We start from the raw sequence: 16,097 nt of genomic DNA, 5'->3' as shown, positions 1-16,097 counted from the left end.
TCACATATTTAGTCATGAAAGTGACTAATACTAGCAAAAAAAGATCCCTATCTATAAAGCAGTTTGTTCTTTAGCTTATTTTTTTTAGCTCCATGTGCTCTCCTGCCCTCACTGCACTTACAGAAAATGATTGACAATGGACCACCCACACCAAAACATTTGTTTAAGTGTGAGTCAGGTTGCCTCCATTCATCTATGCTCTGCTGCCTGATACACTAATACTGAACTGAACTGAAAACCCTTTTTTTACATTATACTGTATATCAAATCAATATTAGCTTAACAGCCAACATCAGTATGACTTGATTGTATTTGAGTAAATGTTTCCTCTCCTCCTTTCAATTTCTCCTTTGCTCTCTTTTCAAAATGTGTTTCTACCCCTGAAGCAACCCTATGAGCAGCAGACACCAGTGAGTATGGTGCAGCATGGACCAGGTTTTGGCTACAACCAAGCTCATTTTCAACCAGGCCACGGTCAGCATGCAGTCATGATGCGTCAAAAATCTATTGGTAACAGCAGCTCTCATGGAAATATTTCTGCCTGCTCAGTATATGAGTGTGTCAGTGTGTAACCGCCTGTGTCTTTGTTCTCAGGTGTAACAGAGGAGGAAAGGCAGTACCTTCACCCACCTGCTATGAAGCTGGCTCGTAGCCTGTCAGTGCCGGGACCAGAGGAAATCCCCCCACCACCTAACACATCTGCCCCAGAGCCGCCTTTATCCGCAGGGCCTCATCCTGTGAGAGGGCCTGCTATGCCCATACCCCCAGTATCTCAAGCCCACTACCAACTCCACTCCCAGCCAGGTCATCCTACTCAAGCAGGCTGGGAGAGAGGAGGACCTGGTGGGGTGAACCAGCCAGCTATGGTCCCCACCCTCCGTAGACAATCGGAAGGAGTATGTGTCAGAGAGCCGGAGGCGCCCAGGAGAGGTGGTGGCAAGATGGGGGGTTTAAGGAGAGGCTACAGCAGTGCTACACCACCTACAAGTGCTAAGCCTAAGGCCCCGCAAGCGCCACAACATCACCCGCACATGGCCAACCGGGAGCAAAGTGGAGGTGTGGCCAGGGGGGCGGCCAGGAGGGGCGGTCGAGGAGCTTTGATGAAGCAGTCGAAAGTGGAAGATGGGCTGAGACAGCACAGGGGAAAAGGAGGTGGAGCCAAGGAGAAGAGCTCCATCCCCATTCCTACCATCATTGTCAAAGCTCCCTCCACCAGCAGCAGCGGCAGGAGCAGCCAGGGAAGCAGCATGGAAGCTGAGCCTACCCACGATGCGGAAGACCACACCTCAGCAGACGCAACCGCAGACAGCGCCAATGCCAGTCTACCCTCACCACTCACCCCCTCACCACCTCAGCCCCCTACATCCACTTCCTTGCCTTCATCAACTGTTGCCCCAACCATTTCCTCGCAGCAAAACCTGGAAAACTTGGATTATACTTCGACATACGGTACGTCCTATGGAGGAGGAGGAGGGGGGGCACGCAGGGAAAGGGAACGTTTCCGAGATATGAGAAGAAAGAGCGCTTCTTTCTATCTCTCATCTGAGGAGGATATCCAAGGAGAGGCAGGAGGGGGAGCTGGGGAGGGAGGAGGGGCACTAGGGACAAGAATTCAGCCTTTACAGGGCTCACAAATGGAGGTGCCCACCCCTCGACTACGGCCCTCTAAATCTATAGATGAGGGCATGTTTTCTGGAGACAGCTATGTCAACTATTCCAGCAGCATGCCGCCAGCCTTTGGCCTGCCTGAGTATTCCTCCCCTGTCCTCATTCAGGATGGCCAGCCCAAGTCAGCACCCTCAATGTACGGCAGCCAGCCCACTACTACCTTCATCCACCCACTTACAGGGAAAGTTCTTGACCCCTCGTCCCCTCTTGGCCTCGCCCTAGCTGCTAGAGAGAGGGCCCTAAAGGATGACCGCCGGACACGCAGAGAGGAGAGACACTTTGGTCGGCAGTTGTCCACAGTGGGAGCGTTTCCTACCCCCGTTCAGACCCCAACCCCTTCCCTCTTTGCAACCCCTACACAATCAGCCTACACTTCCCCAGTGTCTCTCCACCTAAGCTCCCCCACCACCACTACTTCGCCTGCATCTATGAGTAGACCCCAGTCACCAAGGATATTACGTTTGGGAGGAGGAGGTGGAGAAAGGGCTGAAAGAGAAAAGGAGGGAGGACCAAGGGAGGGTCTCAGAGTTCGCTTCTCAGAGGACAGAACTAATCAGTATTCACCCCAGTATTACCCACAGAACACCCGGGAGAGAGAGAGAGAAAAGGAGGTGTACGACAGCAGACCTGCTCCACCCATACAACCTCCTCCACCACCGGCTCAATCTGCACCCCGCAGACCTTCCTTTTTGCAGATGGATAGCACTCCCCACACCAGCTACATCCCTCAGTACACTGTACCCACAGCTCCAGCACAGACACATGAAGCTACGGGCGAAGCAAGAGCCGGGGCAGGAGGTCTAGGACTGATGGTTCTCCCTCCACCAGCTCCATCAATAGATGCAGATGATGAGTTTGTTTTTGCAGATCCCTTGCCCCCTCCTATACAATTTGCTAATGGTAAGAACGAGAGAGCCCAGGAGTTCCCTCGACGGCAGCACCCGCATCAACACCCTGCTGATGCTGCTCCACCTCCTCCACCACCTCTTCCATCTAACAAGCCCTCAAACCCTGTTCAACCCTCTTCACAGGGTGGTGACTCTGCCGCCTCCAGCCTTACCTCCTACGACAGCGAGGTGGCCAACCTTACACAATCAGCTCTCTCTCCATCTTATCCATCCCCACAAATATTTCCCCCTTCCTCCTCCTCCACCACCACCACCACATCTGCTGCGGCTATGGCCGCCACGTCACTACACAGACCCCAGCCTGTGTCCCATTCTCACTCCTATTACAGCAGCTCTAATGACTCCTCAGTAGGTGGTCACACGCCGGCACAGGATAGAGGCACAGCCGCTCTAACCACCACAATGACCTACGCTACCACGACCATGACAGCCTCTGCTGCTGCCTCCACCACCACAACCTCTCCATCATCCTCTGACTACAGCATGACCATGGCTGGCCCCAAGGTTGGCCTCAGCACAGGGGGTAAAGCTTCTGACCACACTCATCACCCTACTATTATACACAAGAGCGGAGACTGGCAAGACGCTGTGGTGGATTCTGGGATTGAGGAGCTGGACAGTCACAGCAGTAGCGACCACCATTTAGAAATGTTAGGACTGAGTGGGCTGAGAGGAGAGAGGGGAGGGATCGGAGGAGACGGGCGGGGAGGAGAGGCAGAGAAAGGAGCTGAGCATCAGGATCATTGCACAACCTACTCAGGTGGGCAAACATTTGAGGTGCACAGCGCCAAACTGGCAAACCCTGTGTTTCCAAAGATGAGTCATTACAAGGAAGGGGGAGGGAGGGGCCCGGCTGTAGCACTACGTAGGCAGAACAGTACCAACCCTGCTCCTTTGCAGTTGCAGAGACAAAGCAATCCAGAAGATGCCAGGTTAGATGGAGCTCTTGCAGATGAAAGGAAGCACATGCAGAGTCGATCTAAAATGGAGGATGGCTTCAGCTCTGCTCTGGCTGCCTGTTTAGAGAGGCCTATGGACCCTCGGTCTGTAGGCTGGGTTGAGGTAGGGGAGCATGAGCTAGTTGGAGGCGGAATGCAGAGAGATGGTTTGGTTTTGGAGAGCCGCAGACTTCATTCACCTCTTTCAGGTGTGAAGGCCAGCATCATCAACGAGCTGAGCTCCAAGCTGCAACAGATGGGTAGCATGAAGAGCATGGATGACTGGAGCCACACTCCAAAGTCTCCCACCATACATAGGTTTGTTTCTTGATATAATTACAATTAAAGTTTTCTTATTTTAGCTGAAGCTTGTTGTTAGAATTGAAGTTTTTTTTATCGTGTCTTTCAGGTATTCGGCAGATTACACTGATGCATTTCACAGCCCCCCTACTGGCCGCTCCACCTCGCCTTTACCCACCTCCTCTCCACAGCATCGTCAGATCCTGACGCCGAATCTGTCAGCCACTCCTTCTGTCTCTCCTTCCCCCCAAGTCCCAATCCAGCGCAACTGGACACGCTCCCCATCTCCACAGATGCCTTCCTCCCCAGTTCATGCACACCCTCCCCATTCTCCGACTTACTGTCCGTACCCAACGTCACCAAAGCATCGGTCCAAGATGCGCAGACAGACTTTTGATTTTCAGTGCAGTCCTACTAAGGAGATGCGTTCTTCAATCTCCCGGCGCCGGGCTCCCAGCCCTCTTATCTATAACACCGAACAGCCAAACCCTACCCCTCCCAGACCTTCCTCTCTCCCCATCCTTCCCAGTACACCTGTCTACAACAACCCCTTTGACTTCCCCGGCCCTCTTACTCCTCCTTCGCCTGGCCTCCCTCTAGGAGATACCTACAAGTCTTCAACTCCTCCACTGTTCTCCCCATCTGGTGTGCCAAGTCCAAACCCCCTACTTGTCTCCCGCTCTCTCTCCCCCACCCATTTCCTCTCTGGCGCCTCCTCCCCCATGCACTTGCCCCCCAGCCCATCCTGCCTCAACTATCCCCATCTCACCCCTCCTCCGCCAGCCAAACCTTTCGCCGTGAAGCCCTTGCCCTTCTGGACCAAGTACGACGTGGCCGATTGGCTGGCTTACCTGAACCTGGGTGAACACAGAGAGCGTTTTATAGACAATGAGATAGATGGATCACATCTGCCTTCGCTCACCAAGGATGACTTCCTGGACCTCGGAGTGACACGTGTGGGACACCGAATGAACATCGAGAGGGCGCTGAAGAAACTCACTGACAGGTGAGGGAGGACTAATAGACTCTGGAACACTTAGAGCCAACGGGGTCACAAGGTCAAAAAGGAAGCACCGGATGGTGAAGGAAAGTCAAAGTGTCTCATTCCTTCCATACTAGTTATCTGGACCATCCCCTTATTGCTCATTAGATGCATATAATTTGATAAGTTATTTCATCTTCCCTCCACTCCTTTCTCTTCACTGACCTGTTTTATCAACCCGATTTAGTTTGCTCCGTCTTTATTTCATTTCCGCCCATTCTTATTCTTTCATTTGCCCTCCTTCTCTCCCCAGGCGGCTCTCCTCTCCTTTGCATGTCACTACTTCTCCCCGAGACACAGACTGATTGAGTGAAGGGGTGATTCAGAGATGAAAGAATGGGAGAGACACAAATTGACAAAGATGAACAATAACAGAAGATGTGCAAGAGAAGAACAGTGGACATCAACAGGTCGTGTTGAACTATAGATGTGCAGGAGGGGGGGGGGGGTTCTTGCAAACTTGCTATTCGTGTAGAGAATACTGTTTATGAAATGTGTGACTATTGATCGAGAGTGAAAAGGTACGAGGAAGATTGTCACGTGAAAATGACAACTGAAAATATACTTTCAAAGTTTTGATGGACAGGCATTTAATTAACACACCGATTTGTGCTGTAAAAAACAAACACACACACACACACACATACAGTCATATTCTCATACACACTGACAGATGGATTCTCACACCATCTGCTGCTTAGCAGCACTGAGAAAACTTCAGTCTGAGTTCAAAGAAAAGTTGAAAAGTTGCTGCTTAAAGGTTAAACCCAGACCAAATGTTACTGGCTGTGAGTGAGCCAGAAACTCTGGTGAAAGCAAACACATCCTAACATCAGTTCTCGTAGCTTTAAGCAGGTCAGAGAATCAAATGGCTGTGAATAGTGGAGCCAAAGTCAGATTATGAGAGAAAGGGTGTTTGTTTGTAAATGATTATAGAAGAAAATGGTAGACAACAATAGTATTCTTTTTATATATTTGCCATATTCCCCCCAAAGGATGCCCCAATAAGCTTTGTATGTATGTACTTTGCGAGCACTAAATATATCTTACATGTTAAACAGGATTCACTATTAGTAGAACCATTTGTTTTGTACCAAGTGCTGATCGCAATCATTCATTTCAAACTGGTCAGGGTATTTATAACTGTTGACTTCAAGTTGTGCTTAATGAGGAGCTACAAATATTGTTGTGAAATAACCTTTTTTTTGTTATTTTCCTGATTATTCTATAGAAAGCAGAAGAAATATTGAAAACAGAAAAAAAGGGTTTGCGTGTCGTTCGAAACTGCAAATCGTCTCTCTTAATGGTGGCCATAGCACAGGTCAAGGAATGGATCCGTCCTCTTTGATGCCATAATGTTGACCGCTCTCTCTCACACAGCAGGTGCAGTGATCAAAAAGGGCTTTTACTGCTTCTCTGTCTGCCTGACTCCCTCAACCTTCAGCCTCTTTGAGTCCGTGTGTCTGATTTTGTGCGTGTGAGTGTTCGTCAGCCTGCATTGGTGGCCAAATGCTTTTACCCCCGACCTACACCTTTCTCTTTGTAATGCCTTTTCCAAAACATATTTATAACGCTCACAAAATGTTTTTTTTTTCTCACTTGTTGACAATCCCAATGGTTCCCTGTTCCACACATCAGCCCTCTAAAAGAAACATTCTGACCCACTTTTCAAAAGGTTTTTTCAGAGTGATAAATTTAAAGTAAATATTGTGTTTGTTGCATAGAGGTGAACATGAACGCAGTGGATTTTTTTAAAACATGCCCGTTTAGCCATTTCCCTGCAGTGAATTCAACTGTAAGGCAAACACATCATTTGTAGATCTATATGTAATGATGATGATGACAACGATAACATAAAAATATAGTATAATAAAGATAATAATATTAAGTATGTAAAACATTTTTAAGAATCTGCGTCTTCCAATAGTGTGGACAATTCTTTGACGCTTGTTTTGTTTCTGTTTGGGGTTTTTTTTTTGGGGGGGGGTTTCCTGTAAATGCTTTCTATACTGCGGGCCCTGTGGTGACCCCAGTGAAGCTGACACATTGTTAGTTTAATGCCTATCTCTCTATGTGAGTTTAAAACTATAACTCTGTATCTCATGCTGAGTTGCCTCAATGCTCATGATGGACTATTTTGAGAAGTGTGAACAGACTGAACAGTAGTGTAGAAAGCATTACTACTATGATTTAAAAGAGTATTTAGGTCTAGTGAAATGCATAATGAATGACTACATACAGTATGAGCATAAGTATGCAGTAGTATATATAAATTATAAATAAATATAAATTATATAGTATATATAAAATATATATATAGAGAGAGTTTTGCTTTAAATAAAATACAGTGTATACTGATAAACAATATGATAGAGGTACTACTAAGGTGTTGAAATAAATGCTAAAATAAACCTTGGCCCTGGCCCTGTCGTGATTGTCATTTTTCCTTGGACTCCCTCTTCTGACAGATTCACATAATGATCCAATTTAAAGTGTTGTGTTTGAATTGAGTCATTTGGCAGCAGCTCGTCTCAGCCCCGCGGTGGTTGAACACAACATTGTTTTCAGGTCCAGGATTATTTTCCCATCAGGCTCAGTGAGCTAATAGGACAAAAGAGTTGAGCTCACTGGGAGAGAGAGAAGATGAGATGGCTTAATTCAAAGCAAGCGGTGGCTGCATTCATGCAGAAAAAACGAGAAGGAAAAAAAAAAACAACATCGAAAAACAACAACTTGGAATGAGGCAAATGTGGCATTGTTCACCAGCATAGTGTCCAGGAGAGGAGTTAGAAAACTGTAAATATAAACCCGATGTTTTTTAAAGTTTGTGCCAGTTGTTCAGGTTGCTCGTTCTTGGTATGTCTCCAGTGGGAGTCTCTCCAAAATTACAGATGTCAGGGCTTGTTTTTCTCTGTGGGGCTGAAGCCACAAGTTGCCATTTTTCTTCTCACAGTATGACAAAAAACTTTCACAGAGAAAAACACTAGAGGGATAAAAAGATGTTCCTTCTTTGAGGTTTTTGATGAGGTCGATGGAGAATGCTGTCTTATATGTTAGTCCAAAAATCTCCTATAGGTTGGGTTGAGATCAGCTGACGTAAAAGAAGACAGCATAATATCATGAAACATCTGGACTTGTTATGTTTTTTTTACTCATCCAACCAAGTTTAATTTGACACCCGTCTGTATTTTCAATGGAGGTTGCATACAGTTGCAACACTGATGGGATTGGGTCCTGACTGGGTTGAGGCAGGAATCTTAAAGACTGATGAAGACCTGGGCATAGAAAGCAAAACTCATATGGGCACATATTGTAACCCTTATACATGTCACCTTATGTTAACTGACATTATGAAAAGGGAGACATTAAATAACACTCCATTACATTCATGTATTTCCTGTGGTCCTCTGTGTAAAAAGCATAAAGATGCAGCGTCTAAGATGAACAAACCTATAGCAGTTTAAAGTTTCACATAAGCCTTCTATTTAACATATAAAGGCAAATTATTCCAATGTCTGGCGTCTTAAAACCTACAGTAAAGGAACCCACGTTCATATTAAGCCTCTGCAGCCACAAGTGAGAAACAATATCTCTTGCATGGTGGGTGGTGAACGTGGTTAAGCTGTTAAAAATAAGTGGATGTTTGAAAAGTCTAATTATACACGATGCGTTTATCACAAAAAGACTGAGAAATGTTAACCAAATCGAGGCCGCAGTAAGGGAACTGTAACTCTGGATGACACTGGTGGTCTCCTTTAACTCCTGGCTTTCATATCCAGAAGAGTAAATCCCAGAGTTCGTAAACAGTGTGTGAAAACATGCTCTTTCTAGGCCCAACCACACAGAGAATGGCAGGTCACAAAGGGGCACGGGGCTAATGTGGCAGTTCATGGGACAACACCAACCCCCACACACCTCCCCTCACTTCTGCTGTCACATACACTCACTAATAAGTTCACATGACTCTGTGCCACACTGACACGTTTCTGTGACCAAGCGGACGGTCAAAATGAAGGTTCAGCATCTCATTAGCACCATATTGAGAGAGACAGAGGGAGGGACGGGCATGGGGAGGAGAAGGAGGGGGATTCTTCCAGCTGTTTTTCTAATAGCAGAGTGCAGAGAAAGTGAGAGGAGAGCTAAACGGCCTGATAGGAGTGGAAGCCGGTGAGTTAAGGCAAACGAATGATGGGGTTAAAGTAGGGAACAGAAGAGAAAGAGGAAGAAGAGTTCATCCTGGTATGACTGTGAACTAGAATATCACAGCTGACGGGGGGAAAGAGAGCAAGCAAGGTGAGTTTCGTCCTCCCTGTTTGCCCTGAAGCCAATTAGCAGTGCTGAGTGTTTACCAATGCAAATGCTCCAGTTTGTTTAATTATTTTTATTTATTATTTATTTATTTATTTGCCGCTTCTGCTTGCTCAAATTGTCTCTGTGTCTCACGCCCACTTTCAGATCAACGTGTGTGTGTGTGTGTAACTTTAAGTGCCAAGGGAAAATTGGGTCAGAGAGAGAGGAGAGAGGGAGAGGAGCATGTGTTAGAGGAGGAGAGGCACACTGGGAGAGGGGGAGACGGACAGAGAAATGGAGAGAAATCCTCAGCAAGCCCTTGAACTACAGTAACAAGTGGTCACTTGAGTAATCACTGCTGATTCAGAGACAAATGTAAGTGCTGGTTTCTCCCAGGCATGGCTGCTCTGTTGCCACTTTTTTGCTTCTTTTACTGGCTTGTGGATGGCATTAAAATACTTTCACATAAATGCTTCTGTGTGGAAAAAAAGAAGATGTTTCAAACCTCTTCCCTTCCTGTGCATGCAAGAAGAGAATCAGGCACTATGTTTCCACTTGCAGCAAGTGAGAAAATATGAAATAACATCATAGACCAGCTTGCTGAGGGAAAGAAAGTCCTAGATGAGCCTGACTCTCTGTCATGCTCAGTCTTGTGATGAGGTGTGGTTAGTCATTTTCATGTTACTCAGCCAGCAATGTGTCAGTGTGTTGCCCAGACAGAAATAGGCCCTAATGTGACTGCGTCCTTTGCGTGTTTGTGCATGCGTCTCCCCTCTTTTGTTCTGTCTCCCTCTAATGTATCAGCCACTTGTTCTTTTCTCTACACTCTGCACAGTTTGTTCCTGTTAGAAGGCTAAAAGAATGTCACATGTCCCAGCATCAGTAGTCTTACTACACTGTACTCATCTTACTACACTGTACTCATGATGAATCAAATGTTTTATTTTACTGGAACAGGGACTGCCCCTGTCCAGTCACATGTCATGTAAACTTCTATAAATAAAGGAACAAGGAACTGCTCTGCGCCTCTCTGCTATCTGTAGCTTAGATGTTGCAGTGGCAGGGTGCCCTTTGTACAAAGTAAAGCTCTCGTGTCTGACTCTCATTTGTTCTGGTCTCTCACAGGTGTCGAGTAAGTTGGTAAACTCCTCACAGTTCCTTTCAAACCCTGCATTCCCGCTTCAAATCTGCTCTCCCTGTTGCGTTCCAGCGGTTGCGATCTCTTAAATCGAATGGCGAGAGGAGTCAGAGTGTAACACAGTCAGTCCTAATAGGCCTTGTATTAGTCAGAGCAAAGGGAAAGATGACCTTTCCCTTGCTGTTTATTTTGGGAAGGCAACAGGAAGAATGCCGGAGCAGCTGTTCTATTCCTGCTGGCAGATCCCACCCTTGTGAATTCCAGTCTGCCATTGCAATGACACTCCCCTTACTCACGCACAGGGTTTGGATGTATCCAAGCACAGTACAGTATAAATAATAGCTCATCAGTATCATCTAAGTTGTTATGGCAATAAGCTGAGCAACACACATGCACTGCCACCAATTATTCCCTATCAGAGATGCCTGCCATGCAGGGGGAACGGCTTTGCTTATGAGGAAGTCAGCCTGCTGCATCTGCACATTACACAGTGTAGACGTCTAGCCTGTTGCATGCTAATCAGTGTCACCTGTCTGCCAATAAGAGCTGTCTGTCCTCGCTTGTTATGCATTGTAACCAGTCGAGCAACTCTCTCGTGTAACACAAACATCTATCTCTTACTCAGTCTCTTGTCAGACAGAAACGTTCCCAATAATGGCAAGTCTTCCAAAAGAGCCGCCCGAGGATGCCAAGAAACAGAGCTTCTGGATGGTGAGGATTATATTTATTATCAAATCTAAGAGAACTACCACCCGAGGAATAGCAACTTCATGTGAAACAGTGCACCTGTGTGTTTGTGACGATACAACTCCCCTGTTATTCTTACACATCATGATCTTTCTTCCTCCCAGCCACGGAATTATGTGCGTACAGTGCACCGAACTGAACAGTCCTTTCAGGCGTGCAATGACATTGTGGCCTGCTTCATGGAGAGAGCAAAGGTAGAAAAACAGTACGCCCAGCAGCTCAGCCAGTGGAGCAGCAAGTGGAAGTCCATAGTGGATTCTCGTGAGTATGAGAAGCTGCATGATGGGGAACCTTGGTGGTCTAAAAACAGAGAACATGCATTCTTACTAAATGGTTTCCTCTGTGCTTGTTTGAAATTTTCCAGTAGACAAATGAAGGTCATTACTTCTCTGCTGGTTCCATGACTCACCTCTGTGCTTTCTGTTACGTCATTCCTCACTTTGTCCATTTTTCGTTCCTCTTTCCCAAAGGGCCACTCTATGGTTCCCTCATGAGGGCATGGCAGTGTTTCTTTACCTCCACTGAGCGCTTGTCCGATCTCCACTCCTCCATCTCTCAGTCACTGGTCAAAGAGGAGGGGGACCGGGTGAAGACATGGCAGAAGGAGACCTTTCCAAAGAAACTCTTCTGTGGGTTCAAAGAAAGCTACGACAACAACACAAGCTTTTCACGTGCGCAGAAACCCTGGTCCAAAAAGCTGATGAAGGTCTGTCATGTTTGTGCCTAAGATTCTTCTTTGTGTGTACATGCATGCTTGTAATGGTGGTGGAGTGGCAATGGTAGACACAATATCATTACTCAAGGTCCATTCACTTTGACTGCGAGATGTAATTGAAAGCTCAGAAAACAAGAACTGCAGTTCATGGCAGCTTAATTTATAAAAATCCACTTGGAAGTTAGTTAGTAATTATTTGGTTAATGATTTCTCTACCTACCTTTTCTTCATCTTCATCTTCTTCTATCTACCTTTCCAGACTTCATCTGGTGATTTGTAGATGTGCAAGCTACTTTCACTGGTAATAAGTTGGCAACACAGCTGAGAACAGGGGTAAACAGATAACCTGGCTCTTCAATACCAACACCTCCAAAGCTCTCAATAATATGTATCTTATTTGTTTAATCCATACAAAAGCATGAAAACTTTAAGTGCATTTAATTTGGTCACTTGTCAATGCTATCATATCCCCTATACTTTGGGGAAACACGCAATACATCAGAAAGTGAGGAGGGTAGTGAGCAATGGTGAAGAAATGTATGTAAGAAATGTAATAATAATAATAATAATAATAAAATAATAATAATAATAATAATAAAGTGCTAGAGTTTTTCATGCACTATTATGGGAAGATAAGTGCCAGACTATTTCTTTGGATAGACTCAAGACTCAAAGAAGTCAGTATGTTTTTTTATGCTAATTCATTTAACATATGACATTTAATTAATGAGCTGAGGTGGTGGTTGGTACATCTTTTTTGACCTTTTGTTTCCCCGTTTCTTTAGCGACCTCCTGGCCATAGCTCTTACCAAAAGTGGTATCAATCTTTTCATCTAACTCTTAGCAACAAAGCAAATAAGCACTTCCCATAATTTCCCATAATGTAAAACTTATCCTTTAGGTAAATAATAAATGTATGTGTGACTGTGTACTCAACAGCTAGAGAAGGTCCGGGTTGCATATCACAAGTCCTGTCAGAGGGAGCAAACAGCTCTTGACAAAGAAAAGCAAGTGAACGAGAACACGGATATGAGTCCAGAGAAGAAGCAGAAATATGCAGATGCCAAAGTGAAGGCCACAGAGGAGAAAGATAAGGTGAGGAGGCATGTTAACACACCCCACCACTTCACTCCAAGTAAGCCATGCGTGCTAAATAATCATTCACAGCACATTTAAAATTCACAATTTCTGATTCAGGACATGCACGATGTGGGTTAAACATGTTGCATTCCAGTAAATATTTGTTGGCCTACAGCATGTGGTGTTATTTATTCAGTTGAGGAATTATCAACTCTAAACATGAGCCCCAGCCTTAAATTTCTGTTCCAAGCTTTTCCCTTGTATGGAGATGTGTTATTGTTACTCTGCTCAGTGTTTATGGAGCCCAGCATGGGAACAGTAAGGAGCACCAGATGATTTATACGTTTTAGATCACCGTCCATTAAAGAAAACACAGTAGATGTATTTGTGTGGGAGCGTACCGCAATGTTTTTCATCATAAGTCTGTTCTCGTGAGCCTGCAGTGTCGAGACCACTACGAGAAAATGCTGGAGGATGTGACGTCCTACACCCCTCGCTACATGGAGGAGATGGAAGCCATTTTTGAGGAGTCACAGGAGGAGGAGAGGAAGAGGATCAGCTTCCTGAAGCAGGCCTTCCTCTCCATCCACAGACATCTTGACATCACCAACAATGAGAGGTGAGCAGCTATTAAGGTGGGGGTTAATGTGGAGAAAGTGTATTTATTGTGTCATGACAACCCAGCTCTGTGTCTTTGTGTCAGTGTGAAGGCAGTGTACAGTGAGCTCCACCACACTCTGATGTCCATCAGTGAGCAAGATGATGTCAAATGGTGGAAAAACAATCACGGCCCTGGCATGCCAACCGACTGGCCAAAGATCGAGGTGTGTTCTTAAGTTTCACTCCAATACAAGGAGGAGAAAAGTACATAAATACTTTATCAGGAGTAGGTATTCTTACATTAGAAACATGGTGAATTAAAGCTGGAACTATATTGTGAAATTAATATGATATTGTTGCTTTTGTGTGCAGACCTTGTTTTTCTTGTTCTTACCTCATGAGAAACACATGATCTCACACAGTGTCCAAAACCCATAAACAAGTGTTTAAATCACACTATAACATTTATAAATGTCCCAAAATAACCTGAAGTTGTGTGAATATTTGTGTGAATGTTTTATTTGATTAAAGAGTTTATTCATTTGAAACCCAAACTTTTATCCCTTCCAACAGGAATGGGTCCCACCAGTAAAAAAGCTAAACAGAAAGAAGAGAGACCAGAAAAGAAAAGAGGGCCGGCCGTAAGTTATCCAGTGTTCTGATTTTAATGTATGGTAACTACTTTAAATGAGCAGTATACATTTAAATGTTTTTGACTGTTAAAGCATTTTCTTCTCCCGTTAGTGTGATGATTGGGGGTGTGAAGGTGCGAGCGCTGTACGACTACGTGGGAGAGGAGGGTGATGAGCTGTCCTTTAAAGCAGGTGACACATAAAGTGTGATGTGACGACACTCAGATGTATTTAGATGGTAGTGTTATTCGCAAAGTTAAAGCTACAATAGGCTTTAGGATAGGATTTTAACAGACAGTTATATCCAGCTGTATCAGTATAAATAAGAGAGAAGACAGAAATGTATCTCTAAAATGACGACAAACGGCTTATTGATGTTACATTACATGATTTCTGTGTATTGAAGTTCAAATATAATGTTACTCTTCACCTTATAATCTAGACTGGCACCAGAATCTGAGGTTTCTTCATGGCACACTTTTATCTTTTAAAAATGTCACTGTTTCATCTTGCTGCATGATAGTCTTGTAGTTTTATCCAAGTGTGAAAATCGATATTTAACTTATGCAGATAATATCTGTTGCTTTAATATCATTTACATCCTGCAAAAACAAAAAGACCAATTCAAAACTAACTTGAAGAGAGATATTTTGAAAGTAAAATCTCTTTAACTCTGTATATCTAAACAGACAAAAACATAAAAGTACAATTTTTAAAGGCTCCTGTAAGATTTATAGCCAAAGAAACACTCTTCTGGCCTCTAGCTTTTTAGATCTTGACCTATAAAATGTGTAAAATAAAAAAAGGCTTATTTAGGCTGTATTTTAGAAGAGAGTAGGAGCTTTTATTTAGAGCCGACACCTAGTGGCCTTGACAGGAACAACATCTTTAACATTTTACAAAGGCTTGAACATGAAGTTGAACTGTGTTACTGGATCTGGAGGTTATTCTAGATGAAATATAGTATAGTCAAAGTGTTAATGAATGAGTAAGGGGCTAGTTAGCAAAGTTCAATAAAGTTGGTTATCTTTAAAATTAACTAAAAATAACATTCTGCATATTATAACACACATAACTTCTTTTTGAGAAGGGTTAAATCTAGGGCAACTGGACTTGGTTGTAGATCCATGAAGACGCTTTACCTCTCACCCAAGAGGCTTCAACAATCAGTCAGGACTGAATAAGCCTTTTGGATCAGAGGTGAAACATCTTCACGGATTTACAACTAATTCCAGTTGCCCCAGATTTAACGCTCCTTGAAGAAAGATGATCTGGATGACTGAGAATCTTTACAGATAATTTAGTTTTTATTAAAACATTTTTTTAATATAATCATTGTATCCCTTTTAATCCCAGGTGAAGTGTTCCTGAAGGTGGAGGAGGAGGATGACCAGGGTTGGTGTCGAGGAGTCCTGAGTGGAGGGAAAGAGGGCTTCTACCCAGCAAATTATGTTGAAGTTGCGACAGAGTGATGTCACACTGTCAAATATATTATGTCCTAAACGTATTTCTCACGAAGAGTTAGTTTTCAAATCTTTTTAAAAATAACAATTATTATTATATTCTGTGCTGTTACACTGATTGTTGAGTGAAACATTTATCTGTTCACAGCTGTTTTTTGAAATGTCAACTTTGCTGAGGCCTTAATAGTCTAACCTTCTCGGGTTTAGTACTTCTGCAATATGAATTAACTTATCTAAGACCAGAATGTACTGTGTTTGTGCAGGAGCTGTATGTGTGAGTGTGAATGTGTGTTTGCATGCATGTGTGAACGTTACGACAAAAGACAAAAAAATATATATATAAAAAAGAGGATATTTATTTACTGCCAACATGTCTGAGTCAATTAGGTCACTTAATGAAGGTAGCTGATATCGATACATGAGGTTAACCCAAGCACAGGTTTACAATGATGTGTGCACACAAGGTTAATGTTTACTTAAGAAGTATATGTAGAAACATACATAGAAGTTACTTTGACTGAGGGAATGGATTTTCAAAATAAAAGTACATTAAATAAAGGTAATTGTTTTGCCTCT

At 44.1% G+C, this 16,097-nt stretch overlaps 2 protein-coding genes across 4 annotated transcripts in view; both read left to right on the top strand.

The window, feature by feature from the left end:
- The window catches only part of LOC104923274 (SH3 and multiple ankyrin repeat domains protein 1), a 44,556-nt gene extending 37,446 nt beyond the window's left edge, over positions 1-7,110 (top strand). For both annotated transcript variants that reach the window (XM_019262081.2, XM_019262076.2), the window contains 4 exons: positions 387-510; positions 595-3,832; positions 3,924-4,820; positions 5,110-7,110. In XM_019262081.2, coding sequence (XP_019117626.2) covers positions 387-510; positions 595-3,832; positions 3,924-4,820; positions 5,110-5,161 — 4,311 coding nt within the window. In that variant the 3' untranslated portion in view covers positions 5,162-7,110. The remainder of the gene's footprint in view (positions 1-386; positions 511-594; positions 3,833-3,923; positions 4,821-5,109) is intronic.
- A 1,841-nt stretch (positions 7,111-8,951) lies between these two features.
- LOC104923227 (protein kinase C and casein kinase substrate in neurons 2 protein) lies at positions 8,952-16,079 on the top strand. 2 transcript variants are annotated; one of them, XM_010736261.3, is made up of 10 exons: positions 8,952-9,149; positions 10,910-10,995; positions 11,136-11,292; positions 11,502-11,737; positions 12,686-12,841; positions 13,270-13,445; positions 13,530-13,650; positions 14,000-14,067; positions 14,171-14,250; positions 15,415-16,079. In XM_010736261.3, the coding sequence occupies exons 2-10, from the start codon at positions 10,939-10,941 to the stop codon at positions 15,528-15,530; spliced, it is 1,167 nt and encodes a 388-aa protein (XP_010734563.1). In that variant the 5' UTR covers positions 8,952-9,149; positions 10,910-10,938; the 3' UTR covers positions 15,531-16,079. The 2 variants fall into 2 exon arrangements, with proteins under 2 accessions (XP_010734563.1, XP_010734564.1); XM_010736262.3 differs by lacking the exon at positions 8,952-9,149 and adding an exon at positions 9,336-9,521.
- Positions 16,080-16,097: the final 18 nt, after the last annotated feature.

This window comes from Larimichthys crocea, chromosome XVI (genome assembly GCF_000972845.2).
Source record: "Larimichthys crocea isolate SSNF chromosome XVI, L_crocea_2.0, whole genome shotgun sequence".
NCBI lineage: Eukaryota > Metazoa > Chordata > Actinopteri > Sciaenidae > Larimichthys > Larimichthys crocea.
The sequence above is the reverse complement of the archived record's forward strand: the minus strand, read 5'-3'. Positions and strand labels throughout refer to the sequence as shown.

What these genes read in the sequence shown, in the direction of transcription:
- LOC104923227 (XM_010736261.3), top strand. Translation starts at nt 10,939, where the DNA reads ATGGCAAGTCTTCCAAAAGAGCCGCCCGAGGATGCCAAGAAACAGAGC. An exon ending in GGTCCAAAAAGCTGATGAAG is followed by an intron (nt 11,738 to 12,685) that starts GTCTGTCATGTT and finishes TGTACTCAACAG; the next exon opens with CTAGAGAAGGTCCGGGTTGC. An exon ending in AAAAGAAAAGAGGGCCGGCC is followed by an intron (nt 14,068 to 14,170) that starts GTAAGTTATCCA and finishes TTCTCCCGTTAG; the next exon opens with TGTGATGATTGGGGGTGTGA.